The sequence below is a fragment of the Pteropus medius genome, unplaced genomic scaffold (genome assembly GCF_902729225.1).
Source record: "Pteropus medius unplaced genomic scaffold, Ma_sr-lr_union100, whole genome shotgun sequence".
Classification (NCBI taxonomy): Eukaryota; Metazoa; Chordata; class Mammalia; order Chiroptera; family Pteropodidae; genus Pteropus; species Pteropus medius.
This window is the reverse complement of record NW_024340701.1, coordinates 3006500-3031106: the sequence shown is the minus strand read 5'-3', so window position 1 is coordinate 3031106 and position 24607 is coordinate 3006500. Positions and strand designations below refer to the sequence as shown.

General features: G+C 36.4%; 2 protein-coding genes and 2 pseudogenes across 8 annotated transcripts in view; 2 read left to right on the top strand and 2 right to left on the bottom strand.

The window, feature by feature from the left end:
• Nucleotides 1-2847, bottom strand: part of CMPK1 (cytidine/uridine monophosphate kinase 1) — a 29056-nt gene extending 26209 nt beyond the window's left edge. The window contains exon 1 of one of the 2 annotated variants that reach the window (XM_039885556.1): nt 2587-2847. In XM_039885556.1, the coding sequence (XP_039741490.1) occupies nt 2587-2757 (171 nt within the window). In that variant the 5' untranslated portion in view covers nt 2758-2847. The remainder of the gene's footprint in view (nt 1-2586) is intronic. The other variant, XM_039885557.1, reaches the window with a different exon arrangement.
• Nucleotides 2848-5967: 3120 nt separating this feature from the next.
• LOC120620483 (cellular nucleic acid-binding protein-like) lies at nt 5968-7474 on the top strand (annotated as a pseudogene).
• A 2304-nt stretch (nt 7475-9778) lies between these two features.
• STIL (STIL centriolar assembly protein) overlaps nt 9779-24607 on the top strand; it is a 39539-nt gene continuing 24710 nt past the window's right edge. For 2 of the 6 annotated variants that reach the window (XM_039885495.1, XM_039885542.1), the window contains exons 1-7: nt 9779-10071; nt 15709-15816; nt 17655-17767; nt 18070-18257; nt 19222-19469; nt 22075-22158; nt 23330-23416. In XM_039885495.1, coding sequence (XP_039741429.1) covers nt 9815-10071; nt 15709-15816; nt 17655-17767; nt 18070-18257; nt 19222-19469; nt 22075-22158; nt 23330-23416 — 1085 coding nt within the window. In that variant the 5' untranslated portion in view covers nt 9779-9814. The other 4 variants (XM_039885504.1, XM_039885512.1, XM_039885523.1 and 1 more) reach the window with 4 other exon arrangements.
• On the bottom strand, nt 19841-19959 carry LOC120623117 (uncharacterized; annotated as a pseudogene).

Below are 24607 nucleotides of genomic sequence, written 5' to 3'. Positions count from 1 at the left end.
CCCCCTCAAACCTCTTCCTCCCAGTTCAAAACACCTTCAGAAGATACTGTATCAGATTTGCCTTTTCTTCCTCAGAGTCTTGGAAAGCAAGTAGCAGAAGTAGAATTAATTCTCCAGGAAGAAAAACAAGTACTATCTCCCCTCCAGTTTAACGCTCATCCCAAAAAGCAACGCCTTGCGACATTAGAGGGCCAGATAGTCTCAGGTACTATAGCCTAAAATGTACTTCTGTCAGCCGGAGTTGGTAATCAATGTAATTTTCCCAAAGAAACAATTCTATTTCAAACACATTTCAGGTACACTGTGAGCTAAATTAGCAATGGCATGATAGTTGGGAAATTTAACTTTGATTTATATAACTTTTTCCCTACAGAAAAAAATTTAGTTTAAAATATTACAGTCTTTAGAGAGTCAGCTTATGTTTGCCTATAGAATAAAATATTGATTCCAAATACAAGAGACTTACAAAGCAAAAAAAAAAACTCATGTAACTGACCACAGACATTCCATTGTTTGTTTAGTCAACTACAAGATAGCAATTGCTAAATTATAAACTACTTGGAATTTATAGATATCAAGTTAATGTTTATGGCAATTAGAATCAAGAGCAACTCTTTTCATGAAAGATGACAGTTTAAAACAGTTTAAGCTCAAATAACCATTAAATCTTAAAGAATAATACATTATGAGACATATCTCATCATGGAAATCTCGCAGTAATTAACAAGTTTAAAATAATACCAGCTGTCAACCCGAACAGAATAAATAAATGCTAGTTACTGAATGTGTAGAATACTGTTAATTCAGTGAAGTAATGCTGGTACTAACTGTGTAGGTGTGGACATTTAAAGCCACATTATGATTCAGAAACAAAATAATTAAATGCATTCAAATATAATAGTCATAAATCGATTTTTAAAAATACTACTTCAAAGTAAAAATAACCAATCTCATATATTAAGAAGTCTAAAATGGAGAAAAAAATTATTTGTATCTATATTTGCCAAAGATTGTACTTCATTTACTATTCACAAATACCATACTAGATAGGTATTATTTCTCCCTTTATACAGAGAAACTCAAGCTAAAAGTAACAATTTCTCTGGGACTAAAGAAACAGTAAATGGCAGAGTTACAGTGTGAATCCATATCTGCTTGACTCTAAACCTTCTATCATGTTATTTACATATAAGAATCACTTTATGTATCAAAAACTTGAAATCATCCAATTGTCACTTGCCTTTTAAAAAGTGAAAAGAAAATGAGGAGAAAAATATTTATGTATTTTTGGTTGAATTAGTTCCACTTTTATTACTAAAAACGATCAATAATGAAGTAGATGTTATTGTCGGACTTTTTCTGGGTGCTCTTTAGAAGACATAATGAAGTAGATGTTATTGTCGGACTTTTTCTGGGTGCTCTTTAGAGATTAAAATATAGGACAGGAGTGGATTGTATGAACATAGAAGAGAAGTAAAAACCCAAAGCTAATATAAGCCACACCACGCAAAGAGGTAATTATTTTAGAAGTTCTGGGTCAAAACCTGTTGGTCACCAGTTTCACAGGGTATGTTTTACAGCACCACTGGTCGCCTCTTCTGTTTCTACTTGTTTTCCTTATGTCCCACATATTCCCCCAGTCTCTCCAATAAGCACTCCTCAGCATCACTGAAGGAAACCAAGAATCTGTTCGAAAATTGTTAAAAGAATCTAACTGGTAACCTTACCACACCTAGAAGTAAAAAACAAAACAAAACAAAACAAAAGTAACACAATTTCACAGTTAGGAGGTATTTTATATCGAGTTTAAAACTGGGTGCACAGCCTCTTCTTAAGTTCTAGAGGAGACGAGACTCGGAGAGAGGAAGTGACTTGGCAATGAACAAAGCGTGAGTTGGCAGCAGGGCCAGAGGTTGAAGCTTGATGTCAGTACTCGGCTCCACGGCTTTTCCAAATCACACAAACTTAGGCGGAGCCTCAGGGCTGGTATTGCTCATAGAAGGGGCCAGAAAGCGCTACTGGCAAATCACAGAACACCTAAAGTAACACCCTGAACGCTGGGGCTCCTTTCTAGGATAAAGACTGGTTAGGTGAAAGTTCGGAGTTTAGAGAGGTTGCAGGAAGGGACGGAATGAAAAAACCGGTTTCCCCTTCGGGCAAGCAGCTGTGGGCGCATACCGCCTCTAAGCTAAATCTGAGCTCTTGCTGCCTTCACCACTCCGCACCTAGCGACACATTAACCTCTGGGCGCTGTGTGATTCCCTGGAGGCTGACCCTCCCGAATCCCTCTCCCAGCCCACTCTCGAGACGAACTTGGTCCCCAAAATATAAGGAAAGAGGGCACAGGAACAAAGCGACCTCAAGCGGTTCCCTTCCATTCCCCGCGCCCCCGTGGGGGGCAACGTGGACTACCAGTCCCGAAATGCCGAGCGCCGGAGCACCCTCCACCACCGCTTAGCGGGCGGCGCGATGGTTGCCGGGACTCGTAGTCCCGGATCTGGGGAGCGCAGACAACTGGGCGCTACGGGGCAAGCCGGCCCGGCGTCCGGTCAAGCCCAGGTAGCCTGCCAGCTGCCCGAGCCTCACCTCGACAATGCGGGCGCACTGGGTCCCCTTGCCGGCGCCGGGACCGCCGAGGACGAAGACGACCAGCGGCTTCATGAGGCGGTGAGGGTAGAGAATATGCGGCCGGTGGGTAAGCAGCGGGAAGCTAAGGCCCAGGACTTGCAGCAGCCGGCGGCCGCAGCGGCTCAGCATACACCACGTCTCTGCCGGACGATGAGGGAGCTGACAGCAACCCGGCCGGCAGAGGCGCGGGGCGGGGCGGCGAGAAGGGGGCGGGCCGAGCCGGCGCCCGCCGCGGCCCCGCTGCCTTGACTGCCCTGGAGTCCGCGCCACGGCCGGAAGGGGAGGGGCTTCCGCTGCTTGCTCAGCCGCACAGCGTGGTTGCCACCCGTGCGGGGCCGCACCCCTTTCCTCCCGTCTGGGGGCTCATTCATTTGTTCAGTCCCCAGTTCCTTAATCTTGCGCCTCTTTGTGTCAGGCCTGTGCTGGAGTCTGGGACTTGACACATGGGAGAGCAGAACCCATTCTTTACTCACAAGGATTTTAAGTCCCAATGGGGAGGCAGCCGACCTGAACAAGTCACACGAATAAGTAAATAAATACGAATAGCAATATGAGCTTTGAAGTGAAAAAAAAAAACAAAACGGAGGAATAACGGGTGGATGTAATTTGGGTGAGATTTTACCTCGTTCCAGGAAGCTCTCTAAATTCCCAAGACTGGGTTAGGTGCCCTCTTTGTGCTTTTGCACACACACACACACACACACACACACACACACACACACACACACACCCCCTTACTACATCCCTTGTTTCCTTATCTGGTAGCACTGTGGTGTATTGTGTATCTCCACACTAGATTTAGAGTTCCTTGAATAAAGGGATGATGTCTCATTACTCTTTATACAGTATGACAATATATTATTGTTACAACACATTCACTTTTTTAAAGGAACTCCCGGGTTCTTGGAAGGTTTATACTACATTGTGGTGAAACAGAAAATCTGAACACACAGATAACTAGCAAGGAGATTGAATTAGTAATCAAAAACCTCCCAACAAACAAAAGTCCAGGACCAGATATCTTCACTGGTGAATTCTACCAAACATTCAAAGAATTAATACCAATCTTTCTCCAAAAAATAGAAGAGGAGGGAACTCTTTCAAATACATTTTACACAGCCAGCATTACCCTGATGCCAAAACCAGATAAGGATGCCACACAAATAGTTGCAAAAATCCTCAACAAAATATTAGCAAATCAAATTCAACAATACATTAAAAGGATCATATATCATGATCTCCTTTTTATTCAACATAGTACTGGAAGTCCTAGTCATACTAGGCAATATAAGAAACAGGCATTCAAATTGGGAAGGAAGAAGTAAAACCCCCTATTTTCAGATGACATGATATATATAGAAAACCCTAAAGACTCCATCAAAAAACTTAGAATAAATGAATTCAGTAAAGTTGCAGGATATAAAATCAATACAAAAAAAACTAGCAATCAGAAAGAGAAGTTAAGAAAATGATCTCATTTGAAATTGTATCAAAAAGAATAAAATACCTAGGAATAAATTTCACTGAGGAAATAAAAAACCTATATATTGAAAATTAAAAGGTATTAATAAAGAAATTGAAGAAGATGCAAATAAGTGGAAAGATATTCTATGCTCATGGACTGGAAGAATTACTATTGTTAAAATGTCCATATTACCCAAGGTAATATACAATTCCTATCAAAATTCCAAGGGTATTTTTCACAGAGATAGAGTAAACAATCCTAAAATTTGTATGGAACCACAAAAGACCCTAAATAGCCAAAGTAATCTTGAGAAAGAAGAACAAAGCTGGAGGAATCATGCTCCCTGATTTCAAACTATATTACAAAGCTATGGTCATTAAAACAGTATAGTATCATAAAAACAGATACACAGATCAATGGAACAGAATAGAGAGCACAGAAATAAACCCAAGCATACATCATCAATTAATTTACTATGACAAAGGAGCTAGTTTCCTTAAACGCAAAATCAGGATGACGGTACATTAACTCAGACTAGCAAATACTTTCAGAGAATTTACTGGTGTGTTATTTGATTATTCTAGTCTTCATGCCAAACAATCCAAACTAAAAAAAAATAAGACGACATGATTTAGCACATAAATTGTTGTTGTTACTTCTAACAAGAGGCTTAATTATCTCAAAGGAATTTTGCATAAATTGACAGATTAGCAATCCCCTTAAAATTACAATGTTCCTTAAAAATGAAACTAGTTTTTAAAATGCAGTAGTCCAGTATAGCTTAAAAGTGTAAACAGAGAAAGGGAAAGTTGGGTGTGTGAAGAAATTTAGTAAATAAGTAACAGAACTGATAATTGATTCCAACTTCCCTGTTCCTGGAGATAACAATAGCTCTTTAATTCCCAGCTACGTCAGCATTATAACATTGAACATTTACCTGGTCTAACCATGTCACTTAATCAGGGACTGAAAGGGGAAAAAAGTGAAAATGAAGACAATTAATGTGTTAGGATGTAGAATTTGGATGAATTTTCCCCTTTACAGTATTTTTCTTGTTATAGCATTGTTTGTGTAACAAATTTGTACATTTTTAAAAGCATGATATACTGGAAATGGTTCTCTGTTAAGAAAATTAAAGCACTTGAAAATTTGAAAAATAAGACTGGTAGCTTTTCTCTGTTAGAGCCAATAGCCATAGCAATTCCATACTATCCTGAAATGACATAAATATATATAAATAGGGATGAAAGAATAACATGGTATATATTCAGTCAATTCTAACAATAAATCATATTTGTTTTGGATAATTACCTTTTATTACCCCACCCATAAAATTGTGCCTTCCCTGTTCTATGCTTGTCATGCCCTTCCAATTCTCCATACCATCTACCACAAAACTTAGTGTGTAGCAGCTCCTAGGTATAGCATTTGTAGATTTTATTTCACTAAGCTTATTCTCTTTGTAATTTAACAAATTAGCCCCCTTTATCTCTATGAATGTATGGCAATGTGTTGCTCATTTATTAACACTGTCAATTGTTAGCACACCTGGACTAATAATATATAGGCAGCTTTTAATTAACTTTCACACTCATTATGCAGTTAATCTCTTTTATGATAATGTACAATATACAAAAGAGGGAAATCAATCTTAGATTAAAAGGCAGAACTGAGACCAGATCCCCAAAGCCAATGCTTGTTATATCAAGAATCAAAAAAAATTTTTTTTAATATCTAGAGAATAAGCCCTTTAGGCACCTCCAATTTGTGCTAAATATAAGGCTGAGTCATTCCAATCCTAAAATTAAAGTTACCTTTCTCTTCATTCAATTAAAAAAGTATCCACTGGATCCAAGTCTCCACTGCTTCAGGTTTGCTCAGACACCAAAGATCTAATTGCAGCCATGAGCAGCAATAATTGCTTCAAGTGTGGACAATCCGGCCACAAGTCAGGGCACCTTGGGCCCAAGAATGCTCTACTGGTGGAGGCCATGGTCATGGAATGAGAAGCTGTAGTAGAGGTGGTTTTACCTCAGATAGAGGTTTCCAGTTTTTTTCCTTGTCACTTCCAGACATGTTATCACTGTGGTGAGTCTGGTCATCTTGCCAAGGATTGTGATCTTCAGGAGGATGCCTGCTGTAACTGTAGTAGAGGTGGTCACACTGCCAAGAACTGCAAGTTGCCCAACAGAGAGCAAGAAGAGTGCTGCTATAACTGTGGCAAACCAGGCCATCTGGCTCATGACTGTGACCATGTGGATGAGAACTGCTATTCTTGTGACACATTCAAAAAGACTGCACAAAAGCGAAGTGTTACAGGTGTGGTGAAACTGGTCATGTAGCCATTAAATGCAGCAAGACAAGTGAAGTCAACTGTTTACCTCTGTGGTGAGTCAGGGCACCTTGCATGATTAAAGCCACGGCTTAATTATTTAACTTCGTTAACCTCCCCACCACCTTATTCTGATTGACGGTTGTATTATTGTCTCTGAATCTTCTTCACTGGCCAAAGGTTGGCAGAGAGAGGCTACTCCAGGCCAGTAAACTTTACTTGTTATGTAAAACAAGGAAAAGGTAGAAAAAAAAGGTCAACTTTCTGTATTGAACTACAAAAAAAAGTTTGTTTAGTTTGGTAGAGGTATTAAGTATAATGCTTTGTTAAAGAGTCCCTTTTCCTCACCATTTGCAAATAGGGATTGATGAATATGAAGAGTTGACTCAGTCCGGTAAGCCTATACTGGGTTTCTTGAATATGTTCCCATGTAGGAGGTAAAAACTCATTCTGGAAGTCTCTGTGAGCTTCCATAAATAACTTTAATTTTAGCATAATGATGGCCTTGGATTGTCTGAGCTCAATAGCTATTAAATAACATCAAGTAATATCTGTATCAGGTCCTACATAGTACAGTTAAGTGGAAGTAAACAAAATAAAAAGACAAACGTGTGTTAATGTCTGTGAGAAAACCCTGGTTAAAAGCCTAAACAGGAACAACTTCACAGCACTGATGCTGGATATACAGATGCTGATGGCAAAGATTTAGAATACATTTTTTTTTCAAAGATTAAATCCAAAACCCAGACTAAACATCTATGCTCAGACTTAGCATCATTTGGAGCTAGTAAGGAATTGCAGAGAAATGCATTTTCACAGAAATCAAGATGCTATTTTTGTATACTATATCATTTAGACAACTGTGTTTCATTTGCTGTAATCAGTATTTAAAAGTCAGATAGAAAAAGCAACTGAAGTCCTAGAAACAAAAATGTAATTTTAAACTATCCAATAAAGCTAGAGGAGGAAAGGGGGAAAAAGTACCTACTCCTTTCATAGTATAAATGTATATCCTGCTTAGAAGTCCAGTAGTAAAATGTTTAATTGAAGTTCTTTTTGGTATTTGAGTTATTATTAAGCAAAAAAGATATTTTATTGTTAAAAAAATTAGCATATGCTCCAACTCTCCTCTTGCCCTTTCCTTTTTTCTTTTTAACAGACTTTATTTTTTAAAAGTTTTAGATTTACAGGACAATTGAGAACCTACAAGAGTTCCCTTATGCCCCACAGTTTCCCCTATTATCCATATCTTATATTTAATATGGTTTATTTGTTACAATTAGTGAACCAACATTGGTATATTATTATTAATTACTTCGTAGTTTACTTAGATTTCTTAGTTTTTAACCTAGTGTCATTTTTCTGTTCTAGGATCCCATTCATGATACCACATTACATTTAGTTGTCCTATCTCTTTAGGCTCCTCTTGGCTAGTTTCTCAGATTCCTTACTTTTGATAACTTTGACAGTTCTGATGGAGTACAGATCAGGTATTTTATAAGATTTCCCACTATTGGAATTTGTCTGATGTTTTTCTCAGGCTTAGACTAGGGTTATAGGTTATTGGAAGGACGACTACAGAGGTAAAGTGCTGTTTTCATCACAGCATATCAGTGTATATACTATTAATGTGACTTATGACTGTTAATGTTGGCCTTGATTATGTGGCTGAAGTAGTGTTGGTTAGGTTTCTCCCCTGTAAAGTTATTCTTCTCCCCACTTTCACTACTGTACACTTTGGAAGAATGTCACTATGTCCAGCCCACACCTAAGGAGTAGGGAGCTATATTATGCTTCCTCTCTTCCTTTTTGTATAACTCATATCATCTTACATTTCTCTTTCAGATAGTTTAAAGTAGTTCCAAAGAAAACCATATTTCATGAGGGGCCCACATAAAGTCCTTTTCTTTTACACCCTGAATTTAATCTGTAATCGAATTCTGTTGATTCTACCTTCCAAATATATCCAGAATCCAACAACCTTTCATCACCTCCATTGCTACCCTTCTGATTCAAGCTGCCATCAATCTCTCGTCTAGGTTATTGCAGCAGCCTTCTAGTCTCCTTGCTTCTGCCCTTGCCCCCTACAGTTTATTCTCAGTGTACAACCACAGTGGTCCTTTTAAGAGCTAAAATCAGATCTTGTCAGTCTTCTTATTTAAAATCCTCCAGTAGCTTGCTATTAAACCCAAGAGTGCAGCCAAGTCCCTTTCATGGTCTAGAAGGCCCTACGTGATCTACCAACACCTCCTCTCCCTTAAAATCTTGATAATTTCCTCACTCACTCTGCTCAGCACATACTAGCCTCCATGCTTTGTCTCAAAAATGCCAGGAAGCTTCTACTCCGGAATCTTTGCACTCGAAGTAACCCATGGCTGCCAGACTGACGGTCTCTTGAGGGCCTTTAGGATCTGCCTTAGCATTGGCACTTGCTCTTTCTGGGATGCTTCAGGCAATTACTGAGCACAGCAAGGGTTCTACCCATTTCTAATGTGGGACTCCCCTAAAGGGAAATCTTTGCTCCATGGGTCTCCACTGGGTTGGCCAACACTTAGTCTGATATGCGCCGCTGTCTGAGGCTCTTCGTGCTCTCACACCAGAGCTGAGGAACTGACCATCATTTCCCTTAAAATGTGTGCCCTAAATTCCAGGATTTTTTTCAGTAAAGTTGAGAATGACACTGTGGAACATACATTTCTTGGTTAGTTTGAAACATTTTTCAAAAAGTGTTGTCACTCTTTCAAAAGGGTGTATGCCTATTCAGAACAAGACAGCCCAGGAATGCAGTTCAGACCTTAAGACACTCCCATGTTGCTCAGGAAACTAACGAAAGTAGAAAAGGAAAGTAAGTGGCGTTTCAAATGCTGACTCTGCACTAACTAGCTATCTGTTCTTTTAAGTCTCCTCCTTTGTTGAATAGAGATAATACCTCTCTACTTTGGTTGTCAGGTAAATTATCTAAGATAACGGCAGAGAAGGCCCAATTACCAATACTAGTTGTGGAGATGACTATAAATCATCGTGCCAATATTAATACCATGCTATACACACAAAACTTTTAAACATGTTTATGTTATTGAGAAGAGAGAATGCTTTTTAAGATTTTAAGAAAGAAATCTAACCTCTCTTCTGCTCATTTAAGTAAAGGGTTTCACCCACTTTTAGTAGCGGAACGACCACAAGGGCAGCGAACACCTCTTGCTTCCTCTGCCATCCTCACAGCAGCCTAGTTGGGCTTTTCATTGGGCGTGTGCAAGGACCGCCCCACCCCGGAACTTAACCGTTGACTAAAAAAAATCAAGTGTTTAAATCCTCCGGAACCTGATCCTGGAGCGCCAGTGCGCCCTTGTTTCTCCAAGGAGGCTTGCGATTGGTCAAGCGCTGGACCGATGCGAGGCTCTGATTGGCTGGCGCACCAGCATGATATAGAGCCCTTGTGTGACGCCTCCAGCACCGCCCCTGCACCCGGATGGGTCGGGTTTTTGACCAGTCAGCAGGCGCGGCGCGGGCTTCGGTTTCACGAGCTTGTGTTTGCCGCCTCAGTTCCCGCGACCCCAACGTCCCAGGGCCGAGTGGGCGGAGGCGCTCCTTGGAGCCGACCTCTGTTCCGGCCCAACGAACAGACCCTGGCTTGGCGGAGGTTGCGGTAAGTGGGACTTTGTGCTTTGCCTTCCACTGAGAGGCGGAAGCGGGGCCCATGGGAAGGATAGTAGGCAAAATTCAGGGCCCTCTTATGGGTTCAGATCTCCAGGAGCCTGGGTTGATGATGTGAAGGGAATCTAGTGAGAGAAATAAGCGGACCATGAATTCCTTGGGGATCATTTTTGCTTAGGTATGTAAAAGAGGTTTTCAATTGATAATGTTCCATTTTTGTTGTTTTTACTGTGAATATTTCTTGAGGACTGAAACCATATATGCTCGTCCTTGCATTCCTCACATTATCTAGCTCAGACAGCTACATAGTAAGAGATCAGTTAATGTTTGAAGTTTGTGGTCTGCTGTAAGTAATGTGTAAACAAGAAAGTGTGAAAATGCTATGTATATGAACAGCGGCAGTAGTAAAATCACTGTGGTGTCTAGGAGATGATTTCACGGAGGAAATGACTTTTGAGTTAGATTGCGAAGGATGATGGGAGTTTACCAGGGCATTCCAATTAAAGGGTACAGCCTGTGCAAAGATGGTAGGGAAACTACAAGTAGTTAATTTTGATTGGGATGTAGGATGAGTGGATAGGGGATAATGTTAGAATAATGGGGCGGGGACAGATTGTGATTTTTTTAAAATTCTGTTTATTAAGAAGACTTTTAAAACATCGACTTTTAAAACAAGAGACTAAGTACGTCAGATTTATATAGAAGTATTTTTCTAGCAGCACTATGGGGACTTTTCAGTAAATCTGGTGAGGGTGATGACAGGAACTACTACGGTAGTGGAGACGGAAAGAATTTTTATAGGGGAAGAGGGAGGAAAGAGAGGTAAGGATGACTTGATGGTTTCCATTTGATACACGATGGTGCCATTCTCCAAGGAGAATACATTTTGCTAGGTATAGGTGTTATGTGGTTTTAACTTCACTAGCTTTAATTGCTTGCATAATACTGTCAGAATAAACTGCCTCGTATATTGTTTTAAAATGAGAAACAGATCTCATTATCTTTTTACCCTAAAGCATAAAGGAAGAAGAGACATATTATGGAGTTTTAAGACTCTTCTGTTTAAGAAAAATGGCACTTTATATACTTCTAGAATTAGTTATCAAGCTGAATACTAGTATCCATAACAACGAAGTGGCATAGAAGGACTTTAAAGTTTAAAATATACATCCATAGAAGTTGCAGAAGTCCAGATATCTCCAAGAAGGACTTTTTAGTCAATCTTACAAAGGCACTTTCGATAGGATTTTGTTCTTGAAAATATTTCCAGCCTCTGACTTTATCTAAAAAAAAAAAAAATCTCTTTTTAATTACTTCTGCACCAGAATTTAACTCTTTCCTCCCTTATTTTAACTTCAGACAATTCCTTTTTTTCTAAAATCGATATAGAGCCTAAAGAACTCTTAAGACTTAAAAGAATATAGGAAACATTGAAGTGTAAAGAAAGAACTTCGAGGTCTGTATTTTGCTCTGATAATATTTAGGTGGAGATATCCAGTGGTCACTTAGAAGTATGGGTTTGAAACTTAGAAGAGAGAGAGAAGCTGAAAGAAAGTTTGTTGTATACAGATGGGTGTAGAAGCAATGGGTGTGGGCAAGAGTACCCAGAGAGAGCATGTGGAGCCAAAAACAGAATGCTGATTTTGTACTGATACAAGTCAGTTTGTGGGGACGCAGTGTTTTCCATTTCCACAAGAATGAAAATTCATTGACTTCATTATAGACTCAATAGATATCTAGCCTACATTGTACCTATCTGCTGCTTTGTGTTTTGTTTTTTTTTTCTTTTTTTTTAATATTATAGGACTTTTGGTCAAAGTCTCATATTAAATACTACCTGCTCACTTAGTCGATACAGTGATCTTGGGGCAGAATCTATGCCTTTCTTAATGAACAGATATATTAGTAGGTTTTGCTGCCTAGAATAAATATTAACATTAATAATAGAATAACTATAAAGAATGAAAATGATCAGAACCCACAAGCATTTTCTTATTCTATAGATGAAAACAACATATAATTAACCTAATTTTGTCAGTAATTTGTTAATATGTGGTTAAATCATGTTTCTTACTTGTTTTTGTCACTCATTAGTAATATTCTCATCCTTAGGATACTGAACAGTTGAAATAGAATAAATCTATCATGGAGCCTCTATATCCTCTTGCAGGACCCCAGATGAATACCAGGTATAGACATATTTTTACAAAAATTTTTTTCACAGCTACTCACATAACTTGGGAAGGTAGGTTGGAATAGAAGAAAAATACTTTAGAATAGGAAGATCCTGAGTCCGTATCCCAGCTCTGCCACTTATTAGGTGAGTGACCTCGATCTAGTTAATTAAGCCTCAGTTTCCTCATCTAAAGTAAATTGAGGATAGTAATCTCTAACAGAATATTATTGTGAGGGGTTAAATAAGATTACTAAACTAAAGAGTTTGATACATAGTGGGCACTTGGTAAATTTTAATCTTATTCCCTCATTCCCTTATTTTAGTTTCCCAGAGGATCTTTTTATTGATGTAAAATAGTACTAGAATGCTTGAGGCTAAAATTTACATATGGATTTATTTACATCCTAAACAAGTGGGAAAGTGATTGGGTTCTTTCCCTCTCTAAATTCTAATTCCTGGATGGGAAAACTTTCACACTGGATATGCCAAGTTTCCTTAAATGTCCCTAAGCCTTTTCCACTGAAGTGTAGTAGGAGGAGCTTGCCATCTGTTACCTAATTTTCTCATTCTGTTAATACTATGGAACCAGGCAAATTGGCTTGTGTCATTTGCCTCTTTGGATCACTTACTGTTCTTTTCTCCCCTGGGGAAGAATAATTAGTGCTGACATGTGATTTTTTTTTTTTTTTAAACTAGAATTACATCAGTAAGTTACCTTTATTTTCTATATTATTTTCTTTGTGCCAGATGTTCTTGATGAAGACAATGGAAACATGACCCACAGAAGCTATCATATTTCTTTCACTTAATTTTGGCCTTTCTGTTCTACTGCCACCTCTTATTCTTTGAAAATTTGTCGACTTCTGTTCTCTTTTTAAATTTATTATTGGGTCAAATTTATTCTTTACATTCTAGGTAAGATAATATACCCATTATACCCATGTGATTTAAAGTGATTATTCCTGGTATATTCAACTCTATTTTTTTTAATTCATACTCAATTCTAGCTTTTTTTGTTTTGATTTGTTTTTAACTGAAACTTCTGGTTTTCAGTAATCTATGGGCTTTAGGGCAGCAATACTGAATTATTTTCGGGTTTGACTATCTGGTAGTCATGAATCTCATTTCCTAAGAAAAAGCATATATATATACATACACATACATGCACAATTTTACACCCAATTTAAGAATGTTTGTGTCTGCTCTGCCTCCAAAGTCTACTTGTGTACCTTAGATTAAGAAAAAGGCTAATAACAACTTATATTGAAATCTTGCTGTGCCAGGTTTTGCATGCATTATTCTTAATTAATCTTCACAACAAACCTATAAGGTATAAAACTATTATTATCCCCCTCTTTTTGTCTTAAATGAGCAAACTATAGCATAAAGTGGTTAACCAACCTATTCAGTTGATAAATGATATAGCCAGGGTTTAAACCTGATGTGACTTCTGCTCTATACTGCAAGGAAGTAAACCTGAAGGTAGTGTAGATTGGGCTCTAAAGGTACTATGGACAACTGGGAGCAAAAAGAAATAGCTAACACTAAGCACTTATAATCCAGGAATTTTTCTAAGCACTTTACATAATAATAGACTCATTTAATATTCAGTATAGCTCTCAGGAGATACTGATATTATCCTGTTTAACTGAGGAGGAAACGGAGGCACACAGACATCGACTAACTTGATCAGGATCACACAACTAGCAAATTTTGAAGCCAGATTTCAGACCTGAGCAGTTGATCTTCATACTTTTTGCTTTTAACCTCTGCCATGTCCAGCAAGTGGTAAATCCTGCCATGTCCAGCGCGGCCCTGGAAAATAAACCTGAGTGGGAATGGTGGGAGATTGAGAAAAAAAAGAAGACAGAAAGCAGGGATCAGGAGGTCTACTTCCCACTGGATGGACAATGGCCCAGTTTATTTTTTGCAAGCAGCTTTTATATAGGATCATACAGTTGCTGCTGTCATAAGCAGTTTCTCTAAACCATAGTAACACTGTTTCTTCTGTTTCTCTGAGGCTACATGTTCTCCTGGCCTTCAGCTTATTATCTGTCTGTGGCTATGTTTGTATTATCTTGTTCTCAGGAGGCATTTGTGGAGGTGATGTAACCCTTGGTTGCCTTCGCAGTTTGCAAGGACCTTGTCAGCTTACAAACTGCTCTCCACAAACCTCTACATCATATTGCCTCTCAGCAATTGGTAAGAATATATTAAATATAGAGACATAGATAAGCTGACAGTTTGTCACTTACTAGCTTTGTGACTTTGAACAAATTTCTTAATCTCAGACTATGTCCTCATTTCAAAACAGGGAGATTAAAAATCCTTCTTATAATGAGCTCAAATTAAAAGCTCACAGCTAGGAATGCGGTGCTTAGAATTTGAACCCAGGCTCTAAAGCACTATACCATAGAGCTGGAAGTATAAACTTTGAAATTAGCCACACTTAGATTCAAATCCCAGCTCTGCTACTTAATTGCTGTATGAAGTTAGGATAGTTACAATTTGTTATCTATAAAGTGGACAATAAAATGTTTCTGAAACAGTTTTAGTGAGAAACTTACTATGCATAAGTACGTAGTAGGTGATCGGTAGTATTGTGTAGGTGATCAGTAAACTGGGGCTAGTATTTTAGTTGAGAAGCTTCATAGATGACAACACATGAAAGTAAAATTTAGAACAAGATATTCTTTGAGTTCAACTTTTTAACACTTCGACACCATATAAATGCCCTGTTGTAGGCAGCTTACTATCAGAGCTTTTTGCTTTAACTACAGGCAACTCTAGCTGATATTTTTTCCCCCGTCCTTTCTTTTTCATTGTCTTTTTTATTGTGGTTTCCTGTGTTACTCACGTGAATAACTTTGTGACGGTACCCTATATGATTTAATATTGGAACCTTGCTTTATACTGCCCCTAAGAGCTTTGTTGAGAAATTATTATATTGAGGTTCTTTTGATGCTTCAGTAATTAAACTTATGTAATCAAGCCCAAGATACCAAATTTGTAAACACGAAAAGATTCTATTAAGTTTTTCTGTTTTTCAGAAATTTATTAGGTGTTATCTAGCAACTATGTAGAAATTAGTTTTGAAGGACAGATTTTAATTTTAAATTTAAATGTAAATTCATGGTTTATACTCATTTTTCTGTTACTTAAAGAGGATTTTATAAGATTAATGCTCCCAGTTCTTTTTTAAAAGCGTGTGCGCATATAAATTTATGTATGCATAAGAAAAAAAAGACAGAAAAAGCTATACCTAAATTTTGAATGCTTATTCTCTTGATAGTGTTAACAAGTGATTTTTTTTCTTTTGCTCTTTAAAAATATTTTTGGCTCTTCTAAAATTAACAAAAATAATCTGAAAAATTCATTTAAAGTGAAACTTTTTCTTATAAAATTTCTACTAAGTATGCTTTTCATTGTGCTTTGATTTGATTTTTTTTAAAGGTTTACTTCAAGCAGGATGGTACCTTTTTATTTTCCTCCATCAAAATGTGCACTTTGGAACCCAATGCCAATTGGAGATTTCATCTACTTACATCTTAATTATTACAGGTATGTTTCTCTTTTTAAATCAAACCAGTATAAACAGGAGTCAAATAGATGTGTAAGGCAAAATTGATTACTCCCCTCCGAGGAAATAATCCCTTCTGCTGCTTTAATCTGTTCCTTGTGCTTTTGAGAAATAATCTTAATTTCACAGTTAAAATATTCTGTAAACCTGAAGTTCTAAGTATTATAAGAATTCAGAAGAGACAAAAATAATAAAAACTGAAAGCGTTTTTCATCATGCTTTAGCATGATATCTTTGTAGAGCATTGAGAAGACTGAACTGATTTTGAATTAAATAGACTGTTTTAACAGTCTGCCATGATGAAGTAACCGCTTGAGCTAAAGCCGACCCAATAAATGGACCATTTTAGAAGGAATATAAAATACAGTTATGGCAAGATATAGAAGTTTCTATGTCTTGAAGGAAAGACATAGAAACTTAGGCTTAAAGTAATAGAAAATAGAGATCCATTGAGATTTTTTTATGTAAGGGAGTTACTTGTTGAAAGCAGAATTCTGAGGCTGGATCATTGGAAGGAGAGCTTAGAGTCAGCCTAGCTGTGAGATGATTTTCTATAATCTAAGAATCATAGATTTATGCCATAGTGGTTTAAGGTGCTATGACTGGACTCATACCGCCTAGAGGGTCAAATCCTGATTCTACCACTTCATAAATATGTGACCTCAGTAAAGTAGCCAAGGATCATTTTCCTTATTTATAAAATAAAGATAGTGATACTTATTTCATAGTACTCTTTTAAGGATTAAATGAGACAGACTCTATAAAGTAGCAGTTGGCACAGTGCCTGAGACATAGGAAGTATTCAATAAATGGTAGCTATTATAAGGGCTGAGAGCAGTGTAGCAGTATTGAGATAAAGAGCAAAGAATGAAACGAGGTCATTTTGAAGGAACAGTTGATAGCATTTGATGATCTACTAAATAGAAGAACTAAAGGAAAGATAAAAGTCAAAAAGTATTTAAGTTCTAAACCAGTTGGCAGAGAAGGATGATATAACATTGACAGAAACAAGGGAGAGTCTTAAAGAAGTTCAACTAAGTATTTGTTAGACTTATTCATTCTTTTCTCTATGTCTGTTAACCTATCTTTTATATTTTCTATTGTTATTTTTCTGTGCTATATTTTGAGTAATTTCTTCCTCTATTCATTTTCTTTTTTGCTGTGCTTAGTTGCCATCTAACCTGTTCATTTAGGTTTTTTTAATTGTGGAAGTATACTGTATATATGAAAGATTGTTTATAACGTATATGCACAGTTTATAGAACAATAATAAACATTTGTTACCTATCTCCAGTTGATTATATAATCCATTGAGTTTTTAATTGATTATATTTTTAATTCTACAAGTTTTTTGTGGTTCTTTTCAAATTCGCCTAGTCTTTTTTTGATAGTGTCTTGTTCTTTGCTCATATTTTAGAGTCTCTTTTATATTTCTTTGAACATTTGAATCATTTATTTATATTCTATGCTCATTAATACTAGTATCTTAAGTCTATAGACAATATGTAAACAAATGGATGTGACTATTTCAATCAAAGTTTATTTACAGAAACAGAAGGCTGGCCTCATAGTTTCTTGCTCTGGTTCATAAAATTAAGCAAATGTCTGGAGAACAGCTATAACTTCAGTGTCTGTTTATTGCAGTTCTGGTTTCTACACAGTCCTCTGTACTCCTCTTACCCAACCTTTGACCCTAGGCTTTCCCTACAGTGGTCTTTTCGTAAAGATGCGTGTGATATTTTAGGCAGCATTTTATGACAGGAAGGTTTTTTAGGATATCAGATCCTCTGGATTTATAAAAACTTTTGTTATTTTTCAGAAATCCAAAGATTGTGGTAACGGAAAAGACCATTCGACTTGCTTACCGTCATGCTAAACAGAATAAAAAAAACTTGCCTTGCTTTTTACTTGGTTCTCTCACAATAGATGAAGGTAATATACTTTTAAAAAGATGATTTTTATTACTGTAATAGAATTTATGTCTACTGATTCAGCCAATTATTGTAATGTACTTTGTGCTGATTTTCTTTGTTGTATTCCAAGGCTATGAAGATGTGTAAAATTTGACAGTACCCATCACAGACTTTACAGTCTGATCAGGTGGAAGAATATATATCCAAGTCATTTAGTATACTATTAATATAAACAACGTTTTGTTATAATGTAGGCTTGCTTAGTTGATTTCACAATTTTTATTGGCATGCTGTGTAATAATTGCTGTTTTTGTTCTTCAGATGAAGAAAGTGTAATATTGACAGTAGATCGCTTTGATCCTGGTCGAGAAGTACCTGAATGCTTAGAAAGAACACCTACTGCTTCTCTTCCTGGGGACTTTGTGATTCCATGCAAAGTTTATACTCAAGGACTTTGTTCAAAAGAAATAATAGTTCACAATGAAGATGACTTCATTTCAGCTTTTAAGGTGAGATTTATTGATATTCTTAATTCAGTATAATCAAACTATATTATGTTGCATGATAATAAACCCATATTTAATAATTATTCATAGTAATTTCTGATTGCATGTTTGCTGACCTAAAATGTAATTAAAGGTGATATCTGAGGGCAGAAATCCTAGGTAGATAATATGGATACTGTTCCAGAATAGGAAGCAGTGTGACCAGGATAGCAAAATGCAAGATATGCTCAGGGTGACATTAAGGGTGTATATTTCTACACCCTTTTTTTTTATGGGCAGTCAGACTGAAGTATTAGTTTGGCCATATTATGGAGAGCCTTGTATACCAGGCTAAGAAATTTGAACTTCGTCGAATGGGCCATATAGAGTCATTGAAAGTTTCTGAAAAGAGGAAATACTCTTAAATCAGGGGTAGTTAATCTGATAGGGCAGATGACTGAAGTCGGAATAGTTAGGCTGTTCATTGCAATATTCGGGTGTGTATTAGACAGGTACATTGTAACCTATAGTAGAGTGGTGGCAGTGAGACTAGAAAGGACACAGTTGGCATGCATGAGCAACTACAGAGGAAGAACTTACTTGATAATTTGGGATAATAAGAAAAGAGTCAGAGGATAGACTTTAGATTTTCTGAGACTGAGTTAGAGTTCTTTACATCCATTTTTCCCCATGTAATATTTATTGGAAGTGACATTCTCTAATAGGAATTTGAAATCCTGCTAAGACATCTAAGTTGGAAAGATATGATGGAGCTTGGTACAGTAAATCTTATTTGCTTTGACAAAATTATTCACGTAACTTTTTGGTCACATGGAAGAAATGAAATAATTGAAATGCTGCAAGTCAGAAATTGTTTAATTTTGTTAGTGCAAGATATATATGTGTATATGCACCTGTATGATATAAAACCTTTAGAGATATGAACAAATTGCAGTTTTAAAATAATTTTACAATATTAATTCCTCAGGCTCTGCAGCACCATGTATGTAGCAAAGATTCTTTGGATTGTGGTAAACTGCTTTCCCTAAGAGCACATATCACTTCTAAGGAGAGTTTGGACAATGTGGATTTTGATTTGCATTGGGCAGCAGTAACTCTAGTGAATACCTTTAAATGCACACCTGTGAAGCCCATCCCCATTATTCCAACAGCTCTGGCAAGAAATTTGAGCAGTAATCTGAATATTTCTCAAGTTCAAGGTACCTATAAATATGGGTAAGTAAAAGATAATTGATCCAAAATTTTAAATATTGGCCACATTAGCATATTTTCATGGTATCCATATAATATGAAATAATCGTGCATTCAGTTTACATGCCAGAGATCTGAAGTGGCTAGGTGAATAACCAAGGAAAGTGAAAAAGTTGTTAATTTTTGCTGAATGTAGTTTTTTTTTTCAAAATGTGCCCACCACCACAATAAAAATTAGTGGTAAAAATTATATTACAATTGGTTGTATGCATGTGTGTGTGTGTGTGTGTGTGTGTGTGGTGTGTGTATTTTTTTTTTAGGTGAGGCAACCCTTGGTTGACCTCACAGATTGCAAAGACCTTGTCAGCTTACAATCCCTTATTTTTTATTTTTTACGTGTATAGTACCTGGTCTTCCTAGGTGGTCTCCCATCCAAGAACTAACCAGGCCTGACCCTGCTTAGCTTCCGAGATCAGACGGGATTGGGCACGTTCAGGGTGGCATGGCCATAGATTGTATTTTGTGATTTGAAAATATAAGAAGTTATCCTTTATCATTTTTCCCTTTGTATTTTGCTTAGGTTTTAGGTCATCATCTTTTTTTTTTTTCCCCACTATAATTTGACTGATCATAAGCCTATAAGAGGCTGGAAATTTATTTATTATGCGAAGTTTTATTTATGATTAATGACCATTGCAGATAGAGAAAGAAGATAAATAAAATTTTATAGTACTTACCAAATTGTCAACTACTTGAAGGTGGAGTTTCCTCATATAGCTGGAGCAGCATCCTTTCTAGGTTCCTATCACCACTCTTAATTTCTTAGGAAATGTAAGCCAAATTGCATGCTTTCTGTTTGGCAGGCTGCTTCCCTGAATCCTTGTCCACTTTCTTTATCCACTGTTTACTGAGCTATGTTAGACAATGTAAGCACCCTCTGCTTTAAAATCTAAGCAATTCACTTCTGGCTTCCTTTCCTCTTAGACTCCACCCTAGTTCCTGTTAGGTCTCCAAAGCCAAAAATGTTTGCCAAGGTACACTCAACTCCAAGTCTTACCCTCTAAAAAAATTCCTCTTCAAAAGAGGATAAGGAATAGGGAGGATTTTCTTTTCAGAGGGTCCCTGGAATTGCAAGAAAGATCTCATTTTGAGTCCCATATGCTGACTGAAGCATCTTTCTCATTGGAGTGGCACACACAAAAGTGTTGGTATATTTCAAAATCATGGGATGATCAAACATGATGGTGATAAAAAAAATGTTTGAATTAAATGAAACACTTCATTTTCTTGGCATAATAAACTGCTCTTCAATTGAGACAAAGGAATTCATGTTAAAATTAAGCAAAATATTAATTTATTTTCCTTAGTACTTGTACCCATCTACTAGTGAAGCATGGTTTTACCTTTCTCTAAATTATCCTCTTTGACCCCTTGACATGCTAGTACTAACCCAAGATGTTTAATATTCTATCTAATTGCCTATTCCTCTTGCCTCTTCTTACCTATAATTCTGTATTAAATTTGTGACATTTGCCCTTTTCCTTGACCACAGTCATTTGTCTACCCTAATATTTATTAGGATCGATCTATAGATAATTGTGTTAGACGTTGGAATTAAAACGCATACTTACCATTCATTAGGTATAATAATGTGTAAACATGATGCGGATAAAGATAATGGGGTTTATATACAGTGCAGCGAAAGCAGGAAGGTGTGTCCAAATACTTGGGGAAATCATGGAAAGCCAGAGCTAGGGTTCTTTTAAAGAATAGGAATTTTCAAGTAGGTAAAGTAGAAGAGCTTTTAAAACAGGTGTGTCATTGTTTATATATAAATCTGCCAACTCAGGCTTAATCATCTTGTGCCATGGCCTGATAAATTCATTACCTTTGTGTTTTAAGGTTATTATAGCAGTAAAAAATATCCTCAATGAGACTATTAAGACTTTATATCATGAATGGCATTTTTATTTTTGTATTTTAAAGCCATAACAATAAAATTAACTCCACAATTCTGCAGTTATGTTCTTAAAACTTACTGTCAACAATAAACATAATAACAAAGTATAAACATAATGTCCTTTTAGGGAATAGTGAGCTTTTGAGTTCTATCATGATGGTTCTAAAGTTCTTCGATAGTGGTTGGAAGAATATAGTACATAGAAAGTTGAATATACCTCACCTAATTTCGCCTCCTTCAGAGAGAAGTCTCATCTGTTGCATTCTTGTCAAGTCACGTGGGTACTTGAACACTAAAAGTAACAGGAAATTCACTTCTCCTAGGGAAACCTATTTGGTTCTGAAATTATTAACCTTGATTTTAGTACTTTTGATTAAAATAAGTTGTTGACACTTTTAGAGCAAAACTTTTTTAAAGGGTGTGTAATTTTCTGTGAGCATTTTAATGGCTAGAAGTTTAAAGATATTGAATCTCTTTAATCTCTTGCTCTTACTGAATTCTTTTTTATACTTTGAACTGTTTTCTTTGTGTGCATGTGTGTGTGAGAGAAAATATTCGTTTGAATTACCTCCCCTGCCTAAAATGTGCTGATTCATCACTCAGATAATCTCTTTTAAAGGTAAAAAGTACATACATTTAGTTGTTTTTACATGAATGTCCTCTCTTTAGATATCTTACCATGGATGAAACACGCAAATTGTTACTTTTGCTGGAATCTGATCCTAAGGTTTATTCTCTGCCATTAGTGGGAATGTAAGTATTGCATTATTTATGAAAACCTTTTCAGCCACATATGTATTCACATGTATATATATATGATAAGCATGTGAATTAGTTGTACTATAAATATATAATTAATGCTTAGATCACCTTATAAAGCCACAAAGGCCAATGATTCTTAAACTTCCTTATTTTAATAGCAGAATCAGTTAAAACAAGATTTTGTCCATTCTTAGGAAGAACTTCAATGTATAAAACAGATAAGGTTGAAGCATTAGATCCCTGTTTCTTTAACCTTCTTCACTGCTCACTGTCCTTAAGGTACCTTCAACTACACAGGACTAGAATAACTATTTAAAATTCAGTCAGGCAGTTTTGCAGAAATTCCCCTTAAGTATTAATGGCTTTCTCCTTAGAGTTAGTGGTTAATGGCATTTAGACAGATTATTCAGTCAGAAATGTATATTCATTTCACATTTATTGAGTGCTTACCATATGCATAGTATTATGTTTGGTACTGTGTTAGGATTTAAAGCTGCTCAAGGAATTTATAATCAAGGTTAGGTGATAAAATATTCAAATATTCACACATAGAAAGAGAAATAGTAGGGAAGTACCTGATTTGCTATGAAATGAGCAATATCGATAGCACTATTAGTAATTATGAGAGAGATGATGGGGACATTTTCTTAGAGAAGGCAAACTTGAGCTGGACCTTTCAGTGTTTGGCTAATAGGGAGGATTAGTGGGTGAGGGAACCCATGTGAAGAAATACTGTGTGCAAAATTTAAAAATGAGAATGCACAAATGTTCGGTGGATTATGAAATCTACTTACAGTCTGTTTGCTATGCTCCTGGTATTGGCTGTGGGCTTTTATGCTAAGTGAATATCAAGAGCCTTCTGTATTTCAGGTACAGCATTTAGTCTTCTCAATAACTAAAGTTTTAGGCTGCTGACTTCACTCTCCCTAATTCAGTTCATTCTTTCCAATCCAGGCTAATCGATTCAAACGAATTCTTGCTTTCACTTCTATTGTTAACCATTTTCTCTCCTGCCATTTTTCTTTTTCCCTTCATCTCAGGTGGAAGAGGACAGAGAAGAAGAAGCTCTCTATATATCTTAGTTACCCTAAGAAGAATGTAATCTAAAGTATATTATTAATTTGTAAATGACTGTAGTTTTTAATTTCTGTTTTTTCTTTAGATGGCTATCTGGCATTATACATATCTATAGTCCTCAGGTATGGGCTTGCTGCTTGCGATACATGTTCAGTTCTTCTATTCAAGAAAGGCAAGTGATATTTTCTTTGGTATTTTACTTTGATCTTTTCCTCCATTCATATTTTATTGATCTCATTTAAAATTCATGTGATGCCTTAACTTTTTATAATGCTTATGAAGCTGAACAAGTGCATTAAGAAAAACAAACCTTAGAATAACATCAGACCCCAAAAAAGATGAGGTTGTACTATATTTGGAAATATGAAGGAATTTACTTGCCTAACCACAGAACTGTAACACAGAAGATATACTTTCTAGGAGTGGGAAAAACCTTAGAGATCTTCTGTTCTAACTTTCTATTTCAGTGAAACAACTGAAATAAGTGTGAATTTATCTTACAAGTGTTTTATTAAGTTATACAGTGCTACTACTAGCACTTTAAAAAACATCTGAGTGCAAATGTTTAATTTTCTTCCTAGAACTGAAACACAAGCATTAGAGTTAATAGGGAAACTTTATTTCTAACCTCAACTCTTCATTTAATTTTGTTATTTTGTACATGATACCACTATTTGCCTCTTACCTTCTTCATCTATTAAATAAAAATTCCAAGGTCTGTTTCTGTCTACCTTGGGTGTCTATAATATACTTTAGAAAAGAACTTTATTGAAAAGACAGTGCAAGTACATTGTAATAAATTAGACATAAATAAAAATAAGTCTCTCTTCCATCCTATTTCACCAGACACTATCCCCAGAGACAATCACTATTAAACAGCGTTTTTCCTTCCTTCCTGCAATAATCAATGAATAAATATCACTCTTCCCTGGCTTGTAAAAATTAAATCACAAATGGGAGTATACCATTCTTTTTCTGTATGTTGCTTTTTTCTCTATATCACTATTCCTTGGTGAATCTTTACATCTTGCCATGTACAGATTTAGTACACATTTTACAACTGCATAGTAAATAATATCTACTGTATTTTAAAAACAAGTGCTTTTTTTGTATATATCTATGTGTGCATTTCCTAGTATATTTGTAGAATAAATTCCTAAAAGTGTTTTTTCTAGTCAAAGAATATAATTTTGAATTTTGGTAGACATTGCTAAATTACCCTTAAAAAGACTGCTGATTTATAATCCTTCCAATGATGTTTGAGTGTGCCTGTTTTCCCCATCCTCTCGTTAACACCATGGAACAAATAATGTATTGAGCACCTACTGTGTACCAAATACCGTTCATATTGGGGACAAACAGT